This window comes from Chrysochloris asiatica, unplaced genomic scaffold (genome assembly GCF_000296735.1).
Source record: "Chrysochloris asiatica unplaced genomic scaffold, ChrAsi1.0 scaffold00012, whole genome shotgun sequence".
Classification (NCBI taxonomy): domain Eukaryota; kingdom Metazoa; phylum Chordata; class Mammalia; order Afrosoricida; family Chrysochloridae; genus Chrysochloris; species Chrysochloris asiatica.
Genome location: NW_006408530.1, coordinates 23,630,421 through 23,642,223, shown reverse-complemented (window position 1 = coordinate 23,642,223; position 11,803 = coordinate 23,630,421). Strand labels below are relative to the sequence as shown.

At 34.7% G+C, this 11,803-nt stretch overlaps 1 protein-coding gene across 1 annotated transcript in view; it reads right to left on the bottom strand.

Annotated features, from left to right (window-relative positions):
• The window catches only part of LRP1B (low density lipoprotein receptor-related protein 1B), a 2,342,762-nt gene that overhangs the window by 1,047,682 nt on the left and 1,283,277 nt on the right, over positions 1-11,803 (bottom strand). Inside the window, exons 22-23 of the mRNA XM_006834597.1 lie at positions 7,805-8,005; positions 2,312-2,557 (exon numbers count right to left, since the gene is read on the bottom strand). Of these exons, the coding sequence (XP_006834660.1) occupies positions 2,312-2,557; positions 7,805-8,005 (447 nt within the window). The remainder of the gene's footprint in view (positions 1-2,311; positions 2,558-7,804; positions 8,006-11,803) is intronic.

Genomic DNA, 11,803 nt, shown 5'->3' with positions numbered 1-11,803 from the left:
GAATTGATGCTTTTGAGTTATGGTGTTGGAGGAGACTACTGAAAGTGCCATAGGCTGCCAAAAGAACCAATAGATCCACTTTGGGTGAAGTGCAGCCAGAGTGCTCCTTGGAGACCAAGATGGCCAAACATTGTCTTTCATACTTTGGACATATTGTCAGAAGGGACCAGTCACTGGAGAAGGATATCATGTTTGGTAAGGTGTAGGGTCAGAGAAAAAGAGGAAAACCCTCAATGAGATGGATTAGCCCAGTGGCAGCATCAATGGACTAAAGCAAGGAAACAGCAGTGAGGTTGGCCCAGGATTGGGCAGTGTTTTGTTCTGCTGTGCTTAAGTTCATTATGGGTCCTTACCGACTCAATGGCACCTAAAAACAGCAATACAATTCCTGGTGTGGCATTGTAAGATAAGCACTGGATTTCTAACAGCAAAGTCAGTCTTTCAAATCTAACAGCTGCTCCTTTTAAACCCTACAAAGGTTTGCTATGAGTCAGAATGGACTACACAACACACTGCCACCACCACCATTATAATTCCAAGAGACTGCATTCTTTGTTTTTGCTCTTTCTCTGTGCCCTTCAATTAAAACTGATGGGTTTTCTTTTGTAGTAGTGGGTTAAATTCATCAGTCACAGGCTACATACTGTAACAAAAGCATCTATAGCTAGGGCCTAGTAAAATTCTAGGAAATGTACTTATAGTTCATATAAAAGAAATCTCCAAATTTTCTTCAGTCTCATCAAAGCAATCTAGGTTTTTACTCCTGGTGGTGTAGGCACCTTAAAAGTCTTATAGCTTCCTTCTAGTACCCAATTTCAAAACAACTCCCACATTGTAATACAGAGAGTACTGAACCGCAAGTGTGGGACTGGATTCAAGTGATACTGTGGGAGTTAAATTAAGTTGTGAAGAGAGAAGGCAAGGAGAATCTGGGAAGGTTAAAGGTAGGTTGAAATTACGAGTCCTGAAAACTGGAAGAAAACTGGAACCACATACAAAGAATATACTTTAGCCAATTGATTTAGCCAATCTGATGATAGAGGACAAAGTAGAATTAGTAGAAAAGAGGGAGTGACTGGAGATGTAAATTCAGCAGCAATCAGATTTCAGGTGACAGAGAAAAATTTTAGAATGGAAAGTTTTTAAGGCAATGTATATAGAGAGATATAAAAACAAAGTTTTCACAATGGGTACCATGTATTGAAAACTGATCATTATAAAAAGGGTATTACTGGTAGGGTTGCAGTTCATACATGAAGGGGATGTATTCCAAACTGAATCTATTCACACATGTTTCTGTGATCAGTGAATGACTGAAGACAAGTACTGTCAGTAATACACTTGTCGTAATTACATTCTGTTGTTGTTGTTAAGTGCCTTGGTGTCAGTTCTGACTCACAGCAACCCTATATAGGGTTTCCGAGTAGTAGCTGGTGAGTTTGAATTGCCAACCTTGTGATTAACAGTCCAGTGTTTATCCCACAGCACCACACTAGGGCTCCAGTTTCATTACGGTGCATTCAAAAAACAACAACAAAAAACATCTAATAAAACAGTGGCTTTTGAAGGATTTGGCAGGACCAGTTAAATTTCGTGAACCTCTAAGAACTACAGAAGATACTAGGAAGTCATCATTCATTAAGCTTCTAATGGGAGGAAGGCACAGGAGCAAATGTTTCATGTTACTCTGCAGCAAGCTAAAAGAGAGATATCGTTATACATAATAGACACTGTTACATAAAGGAAACTGAAGCTCAAGAACATTAATGTACTGTAACCATACTAATATTTTATATATTGTGAATTCCAGAGGCAGGATTAGAATTTAAATCTGTCAGATGCCAAAACCCTTAAGTATTTACTAGTCTCACTGCCAATATCAACTAAGAGAATTGGCAGAATGATTTTTAAAAGCAGTAAGAAAATGGGAAAAATCAATTCAAGGAGATGTTTTCTAGAATATTAGAAATACTAATTGAAGTCTGGGGGCAGGGCCAGACTCTAGGGGATTTTAAATATTATGCAAATACTGTAGAGCATTCAAAAACAAACCACAAAGGCGTTGACTAATGAGAATACATTCAAGGAAAATAAAAATTCTGAAGATAGCAATCTGAAGAATAGCAATGATTAAGACTATTGCAATCTTTTCATGCCCAAAGATTCTGGTATAGGTCAAAATGACACATCATAGTCAGATGTCTTATCAAAAATTAGTTGCATACTTCAATAAATTTCCTGAAGGTGCTTTAAATTTACTTCCCCAAGATCTATTTTTAAATACAACAAGACACTGAAAACATCTGCTTACCAACACTTGTGCAACTTTCTCCATCCACATCCAGTTTCCACCCTTCATAACAGGAACATTTGACTGTGTGCTTGTGTTGCTCACACACTTGACTGCACTTGAGATGACTGCTACAGTAATCCACAGTCTCACACGTTTTATTGTCTTTCTTGAGTTGAAGTCCTTCAGGGCAGGAGCATACAATGCCTCTTCCAGGAACAACAGAGCAGTGATTGCTACAGCCTCCATTGTTCAAGGAGCATTCATCTAGACAGGAGGAGGTTATAGGTCAAACTCAATGTTTTTTTCTCTTTTAAGCACTAATCACTGAGTTCCACGTTCTAAATCTTAAATTAGAGCCAAGACAGTATAAATGAGTATTAGGAGGTCCTCTTTAGATTCTCCCGCCACCCCACCCCACCCCAGGAACGGATGGGGATGAGGAAAAAAAATCATTCAATAGTAAATCTATCTATATAATTGAAATTTAAAAGTCCCTGGGTGGTATACCAAAGGGAAGTTTGGTGGATCTGACCTACCCAGAGCTGCTTAGGAATGAAGGTCAAAGCCTTATAATCCCTGTGAAGCAGTTCTAGTTTGCACATGAAGTGTCCTGATGGATTAGCTAGCAAGGACTCCATTTTGTTGTTGTTGTTAAGTACCCTGGAGTCGATTACGACTCATAATGACCCTGCACAGGGTTTCTGAGGCTGTAAATCTTTACGGGAGCAGAAAGCCTCATCTTTCTCCTGTGGAAGAGCTGGTAGTTTCAAACTGCTGACTGTGAGGTTGGCAGCCCGAATCGTAACCACTATGCTACCAGAGCTCCTTTTAAGGACTCCATGGCAATGTGTTTATTAGTGTATTTATTTGTGCTTACGGAGTGCTGGTGTGGCACTGTGCTTAATGTGCCAGACTGCAGCTTAACGCGCCAGACTGCAAAGCTATTTGAACTGCAAGGTTGGAGGTTCAAGATCACCAACTGCTCCTCCGAAACCCTGTACAGGGTCGCTATGGGTTGGAACCAACTCGACGGCACTTAACAACAACATTTGGGCTTATAATAGAAGTTAGGAATGAAAGACTTCAATTTCTATAAAACTTTGGAATATGCTTGGTTTTAGTCCACAGAGATGAAATGGATTAATTGTTACTATTATGAAGTCCTGTTATGGCACTGTAGGTTAAGGTCTGTGGTTCAAACTCACCAGTTTGCCCCTAGGAAACCCTATACAGGGTCTCATGAGTTGAAACCGACCCGAAGGCACACAACAACAACAACAACAACCAGTGTATCTCCAACAGTTATCAAGGGCTATTAACGAGTAATCAATCAGTTAAGCATATTTATTGACTATAAGAAGTGTAATTATCCAAAAACACAATTCTACTGAAATTGTGCCAGTGGTGATCCACTAAGTAAATGTTCAAGATGATACCTTGTACCTGTAAAAAGAACAGCAGATAATAAGGAAGACAACCACTCTATTACTTATTAGAATGCATTACTTTGTTGTTGTTAGTTACCTTGAATTGGCATTGATTCATGGCGACCTTAGGTATAACTTCTGAGCTATCTTTATGACCACTAGCAAGCTAAACTCTATGAGAATATATAGCAATAAGGTCAACAAAAATTTTAAGTCTTTCTTTACTTTATAAATTTTAATAACTTGCAAAGTCTGTTTAGTTCTGGATTTTGAGAAGTACTAAAAAATTGTGTGCTTAATTGGCAATTTATAATAGTACTTTTTTATAGATCTTAAATAGTTATTCCCATGTATGGTACTTTCTCTAGTTCAAAAATCAGGCTGAAATGTAAAACTTAAAAAAAAAAAAAGTCTATATCAAAAAAAACTTCTATAAGGGTCAATTGATTTCTATATTAATTTGTTATCATCAAAGAAATTATAGCAATAATAAAAACGGTTACATTTACTATTTTATAAAAGAATTAAATTCAAGTTTGGTGTTATTTTAGAAGAAGAAAAGCAAAGATTCATTTCTTGATTACTCCAAATATATTTGTTCACCCATAATCATAATCATTTCAAGAGTGTTGTCATTTCAATGTATTTGCCCCATTCAAATTCAATGGACATTCTTTTTCAAGAGAATTAATATAAAGAAATGCCATCCTACCCAGTAAGTGAACAAAAATGTGTTATAATCCTCTTAGCTGATTTCAAATATGATTGTTTTCAGTACTATAAGTTTATCTTTTTTGATACTACTTGTGAAAATAGTTTTAGATTTTATGATAATTAAATTCACTTTAAAATCTAAAATCAAATATATCGATTTAGTGCCAACACTGGTGTAGGTAGGTAGTTTCTTATCATTACTTCCTTAACTTTAACCAACTATATAAAGGCCAACAGTCACAATTTATTGAATGACTTAAATCTCTCCTCATTTGTTTCTCAAATTTATCTCTCTTCTTGTTGATGTTAAGTCGCTTGAACCCAGACCTTGCCATTCAAACAGACTTTGCAGTCCAATGCATTAATCCACAATATCACACAAGGACTCCTTTATAACAACACTTAAAATCTCACTAAAAATAATCTCTTCATTAGGATTAGGAAATGTGTCCTTTTGTGTTCTCCTTTCCTTTACAAACATTGCATGGAAACTGTGGAAGGTAATTAAATCCCTTTATCGGTATTTTAAATTATCATTGTTCTAATTCTTCAAAGACATAACACACAGGTTGTGGTGAAGCACTCTGTGTGAGTTCAGTATACCACAGTGGAGCTATCAAGATAAAAATATCTTTGCATCTTCTCTTATATTTCCACAAGAAGCCCTGGTAGTATTATGGGTTAATTATTGGACTGCCAACTGGAAGCCTGGAAGCGTAGTGTTTACAAGATGGGCTGCTAACCTCAAGGTCAGTATTTGAAAACTACCAGCCATTCTGTAAGAGAGAGATGAAGCTTTCTGCTCCCTTAAAGATTTACAGCCTCAGAAACCCTATACAGACAAGGATGCTATAAGTTGGAACCAACTCCACAGTACACACCGCCGTCACCACAAGCAACATCCATAAGATGTGGTGCTGTGGGTTAATGCACAGCAAAGTCGTTGGAATTAAGGTCAGCAGCTCAAGCTCACCAGCCACTCCTCACAAACCCTATACATGGTCACTATGGGTCAGAAATGACTAAATGTACCCTTAACAACAACAACAGCCATACACTGAGTGATTCAAACCCACCAGCCACTCCGTGGAAGAAAGATGAGAATGTCTGCTCCCAAAAAGAAGTGGTTCTACTCTATCTCAGTGTTGTCACTAAGTGAATCGAGTTGGTTCCAACTCATAGCAGCCTTGTATAAGGTTTTTGAGGAGCAGATGGTGGATTTGAACTGTCAACCTTGTGGTTAGGAGTCCAGTGCTTATCTACAGCTCCATACTAGGAGTCTAGGACTACATAGTTACCTATTTACCTGTCTTCCTAGAATACTGAATACTACCACTTTGTCTCACAGGGTCTCTATAAGTCAGAATCCACACCCACCCTCTCTGTAACTAATTTCAAGCTCTATAATATTTGACATGTATGAACAAAGCTCCTTAGCAGGTAGCTATAGTAGCTAGATAAGTGAGAGATCATTTTTAATTTTGAAGTAGACAAAAAATTAATTTATAAGGAATCCCCTCGTTTCTCTTCTATTGTCCTAATTTTGATAGTGGAATATAGGAAAATAATGCTTTGCTTGAGGATCGTATATTCTCTTCTTTGCCTTGTACTTACTTCATTTAACTTAAGAGTATGCAAAAAAGGAACATGAACAAATATCTTTCAACATCTATAATAAATACAACATTATCACCAGGATTACCTTAAAGATACAATAGCTATCTCCTTTTCAGTTATGTGGAGACAAACTACAGTAAATAACTGATAGATTTCTGACTTGTTAAAGTCTATTTTTAGGAGCCCTGATGTTATTGTTGTTGTTAAGTGCCATCGAATCATCTCTGACTCATAGTGATCCTGTATATGATTTTCAAGGAGCAGCTGGTGGGTTTGAACTGCACAGTCCAGTGCTTATCCTACAGTGCCACATCAGGAGTCCAAGAGCCCTAGTAGCATAGTGAATTATAAGTTGTGCTGCTAACTGCAAGGTCAACAGTTTGAGTCTACCAGTCATTCCACAGGAGAAAGATGTAGTTTTCTGCTCCTTTAAAGATTTGCAGCCTCAGAAACCTTACTTAGGGTCACTATGAGTCAGAACAGACTCAACAGTCCACAACTACCACCACTAGACTCTTCCCATAACAATATACTTCCATCTTAATGGTACTGATACGTTTTGGTTTTGCCTTTTACATTTTTCTTTCAACTTACATGCGCAAACCTCACATATTATAATGCAAGGGATATTTCTATTCACTAACTCGCTCTATCAGGGAGAATAAACTGGGAGAAAAGGAAGTGAATACATAAAAACAATGGCTGCCTTTTTTTTTTTTTTCCCCAGTTTAATTTACTTAAATTTTTTTGTCTGATTCTTCTCATTTAAAAATTAGCATTACTGAATGGAAACTTGCTGGTACTGTTTTAAGGCTATTTTATAAAACTGTACAATCTTATAACAGTACCAACAACAGTTTTCATTCAATAACTTAAAAAAACAAAGACTAACTCCTTTAATTGTAATACTCAGTATGCTATTAATTTTCAACTGATATCAAAATATGATAAGTAAATTGAGTTGCTTTTCCTGGTTTCCGTCAGGTAGCTACATCATTTCCTAAAGTCATTTTCTCATAGCCTCAAGTCATTATTGTTCTTATCATTCTGTAAACTCTCCTTCAATACTCTATTGATGTCACCTTCAGTATTATCTATGAAGCATATTTTTTAAACCTTCTTGCTAAATCACTCATCTTCCCACAGAGAAGAAAATGCAATTTTCTTTTATATGTGCTCATTGGCATATGAAGATGGCTAGTGAAAAGTGAATTCAAAGTGAAAACAAATCTAGCAGTTTGAGATAATCATTTTAAAATATAGAGGTGTGTAAGGTACAAGAACCCAAACACTAAGGGTAAAATGATACAAAGTTAGGTAATATTCAATTTATAGGATAATAATGCCGCTCTTTTCCTCTTCCTAAAAACAGTTTCTTTTGGGTAGCAAACTCCATTTCTCATATGGGTAATAAAAAGACAGCTTTGTTCTGAATGACTCACTAAACAAAGTATAATGCTTTAAATTATGGGAACAGAAATGACTATTCAGAGATGTAAACATGGACACAGTTATGCAATGGTTATATTAGTTGAATATGGGCTAGGTTTTTCTGATTTATTTTTAGAAGATATTAATAATTTTTAAAATCACATAAATTTGCACTGCATAAAAATGTAGATAGGGTTGAATGGGAAATGTTACACTGAAGGGGAATGAATAGGAAAAATGAATGCTCATATAGTAAGTGTCAGCAAATGGATGGAGGAGTTCTAGTTCCATGGAGCAGTAAATGAAATGAAATATGAATTACCACAGAGATCGCCTTCGTCAGACCCATCGGGACAATCCCTTCTCCCATTGCAGAGTTTCTCTGGCTGCAGGCACACTGAAGTGTCATTAGCACAAGGGTATTTAGGTGGAGCACACAAGAAACTCTCACAGTCATCTTCATCTGATTGATCTTCACAGTCAATATCTCCATCACATACCCATGCTTTGTTAATGCATCTCCCTTAAGAAAACAGACACAGGACATATTCGATTTTTGTAATTAGCTCTCTGTAATCATGGGTAGCCATTACCATTTCAGTCAGAGAAAACCTGCTTGCCATTAGTAAAAAATCTGTTTGCTGATAGTTTGACACCTTGTTTTCATTACAGCCTGTGAGCTGTTCTTGTCCTGGTTGTTAATATATTCTCATTGTTAAAGTCTTGATATTTTCTTTCGTTTCAAATTATTACCCTGCTCTATTTGAGAAAAAAAAAAAAAAGTTTCTGTGATTAATTAACTTCAAGGATACATTTGTGTTCCAGGGCCTTTCAAAGCCCTTATTTCAGGAAATGCTTTATTTGAACAGAAGTTGCCCTTCTATTCACATTTAAAACTTCAGCTCTCAACCCATCACACCATACATGCCCTCTCATAAAAGACTATCCTAATAATAAATTGTATGAGAATAAATCATTCTGATTTATATTGCATGTTTTAAAACATTTTCATAGCTTACATATGCATATACTAAATTTATAAAAATAAGGATTTCAGACTGAATTTATTGAAATAATGTTTTCTTTGTAACTTCTGAAAGAAAAAAGATGAATGGGGCAAACAAATGGGAAATATAAAATAGATAGATTGCCTAAAATCCGAGAATAATTACATATATAAATATTTTAAATTACTACAGGGATTAGTAATTTTTAAGTAACTGAAATCCAAGTGCAAAGATTTATTCTTTATAGAAATATATTAAGAAGTCAAGTGAGAAAAAAAATGAATGTACAAGGTAATAAAAATACATCGAGGATAGTATATATTAATAATTGACAAAAGACTCCTAAAGGAAGAATTGATAGATTCTTAACTAATACATTAGATATGATTGGAGAAATACTATAAACTCTAGCCTTAATATAAAAATAAAACTAATTTTTTATTATTTAATATTTTTGGAAATAATATCTATTGCAATTAGATGAAAGAAAAAATGAAATGTGAAATGTAGAACAGAAGTAAATATACCATGTGCATCTGATAAAATCATATAGTTAGCATATTAATAAAGATTAAGAACTAGAAGAAATAAATAATCCAAAAAATAGGTAGTTGACTTCAAAAATTATAAAATATACCCATAGATTCATTATAAACAGAGAACATAGTGGAAAAGATAAGTGTAAAAAAAACCAAACTACCATAAAATCAATTATTTGGGATAAACACAAAACTGTATAGAATACATATGAAGAATATTCAAAATACTACAAAGAAACCCAAAATAAATCAAAATAAAGACACAGATTGGTCTTGAACAGGAAAAAATACTGGAAAAGTACTGACTTCCCCTAGGTTAATATCATACCAATAAAACAGCAGCAGTATTATAACAACCCTACAATCTGATCTTAAAATTAATTCAAGAAAATAAAAATGCAAGTCAGGATGAATCACTGAAAAGGAAAAGGAAAAAGATGTGTGAGCAGTAATTGTATATGTGATATATTCAAAACAGCTTAAAATAAAAGTCAAGTGATATCTAGTCAGTTCTGACTCATAGTAACCCTTTGGAAACAGGGTTTCCAAAGAACTCTCGGTGAGTTTGAACTGATTATCATGTGGTGCAGTCAAGAGTTTATCCTACAGCACAACACCAGGTCTGCAAAGTAAGAGTGGCAGCGGTTCCAACATATAGCAGCCCTGCATAGATGTTCTGAAGCTGAAATTCTTTACAGGAGCAGAAAGCTTCTTTATAGTAGCCCGACTCATAGCCACGATGCTACCAGAGCTCCTTTCTCAATTCAAAGTAAAGGTTTTTTTTGTTGTTGTTTATTTTTTTACAAAATATTTATAACAAGCATCTATATAAGATCAAACAATCAACATTAAATCTGAAGCAAAGATAATAATGTAAAGGAAACAGGGAATCTACATTACTAGAAATGGAACAACTAGGTTAGAAATAATGAGTGCTGACAAATTGTGAGAAATGTAATCATTATCACTAAAAATTCTGTATATAAATTATTAAATGGAACCTAAGTTACTGTGAACTTTCAATTAAAATACAACAAAATGTTTTTTTAATGTGGTTTAACCATCCAATGAAATATTATAAGCCACATGAAGGAATGAAATACAGATCCGTGGCATAACATGGTTTGACCTTAAAAACATTATGATAAAGGAAAGAACTGAGTCAGAAAAGATCACACATTGCAACCCTGTGTAGGGTTTCTGAGGCTATAAATCTTTACAGGAGCAGAAAGCCTCATCTTTCTCTTGCATAACTGCTGGCAGTTTGGAACTGCTGACCTTGAGGGTAGCAGCCCATTAACTGTTATGCTACCAGAGGTATTTAAAGTAAGAGTAGATTAAATCATTTTATAACAGCATTACTTGACATATTAATAATTAACAGAATGTTGTTGTTAAGTGCCTCCAAGTCAGTTCTGACCCATAGAGACCCTGAACAGGGTTTCTGAGGCTGTAAATCTTTACAGGAGCAGAAAACCTCATCTTCCTCCGCGGAGGCTGGTAGTTTCAAACTGCTGACCTTGCGGTTAGCAGCCTGATTCGTAACCACTACACTACTAGGAATACTCAGTTAAATACTCTGGGTTAGCATACAAAAAGTTGTAATTAAAACTAGTAAATAAAATATTATCAAATTAATGATGCTAAGATCCCAATTATCTGGTAGAAAAATAAAATTGAATCTCAACTTAATTCCCCACACCAAACTAAATTTTACATGAATTAAAGCGGTGTTTTAATATTGCAATAAAAGAAAGAAAATCATTCTAAAAGCTACTTATTTTTTAATGAATTTAAGTAAGATGATCATTAAACAAATCCAGAAGCCAAGAAAGACAAATTGAAACACTGAATTCTTTACACAATTTTATCTTATATTGTAACAATAAAGTCCATAATAAAGGTTTTTTGTTTTTTTTTAAATTGGAAATGATTTTAATTACCATATATTTGTAAGTCATTATTTCTTTGTGAATCTTGGTCATTTTAATTTAATTATTGGCTTTTAATTTTTTATTTGAAAAAGTCTCTTGTATTTTAAGAACACTTGCCCTGTTTGCCAAATATAGTGATTTTTTTTTCCTGGTTTGTTGATTGTAGTTTGACTTTTTAATGGATTTTATTATTGGCAGTTCAAACCCACCAGCTGCTCCTCGGAAACCCTGTATAAGGTCACTATGAGTCAGAACTGACTGGACGGCACTGAACACTAGAAGCAATTACTGAAAGCGATTGCCTTTGGCTAGAAAAAAACTGAAAGTCAGAAACTCTGGAATAGGAAAAAGATGAACTTTTCATTAAATAATCTTGCATTTTATCTTTCTTACTATCAAATATCTGCATTTTTAAAAAATGCTAGCTTATTTTAGAAAATGATGATAAAATATACCTCGAAATCTGAGAGATTCTCTAAATCTATTATTTAAAAAAAAAAATCTGTGTTCAAGTTAGTCTGTGTCTTATACTTTCCTAGGGGCTTCAGGAAATTTAAAGAAGCATTAACTTAATCTTTGTCATCATGGAACTTCTAACGTAGCTAGCTAAACAAGATTGAAGCATAGTGTATAACTGTACTCTTAACATATGACTTTCAATATTGAGGTATTAATTTGTATGTGTTGTTATAGTTCGGTGCCATGGAGTCAGTTCCAACTCATAGCATGTACATACAGTAGAAGTAATTGAATGTTCAAAACTAACAATTAGGTAGAAAATTTTTTTTGAGATATCCAAATAGATTTGACCCATGATATATTTATAATGCTTTTTGAATAA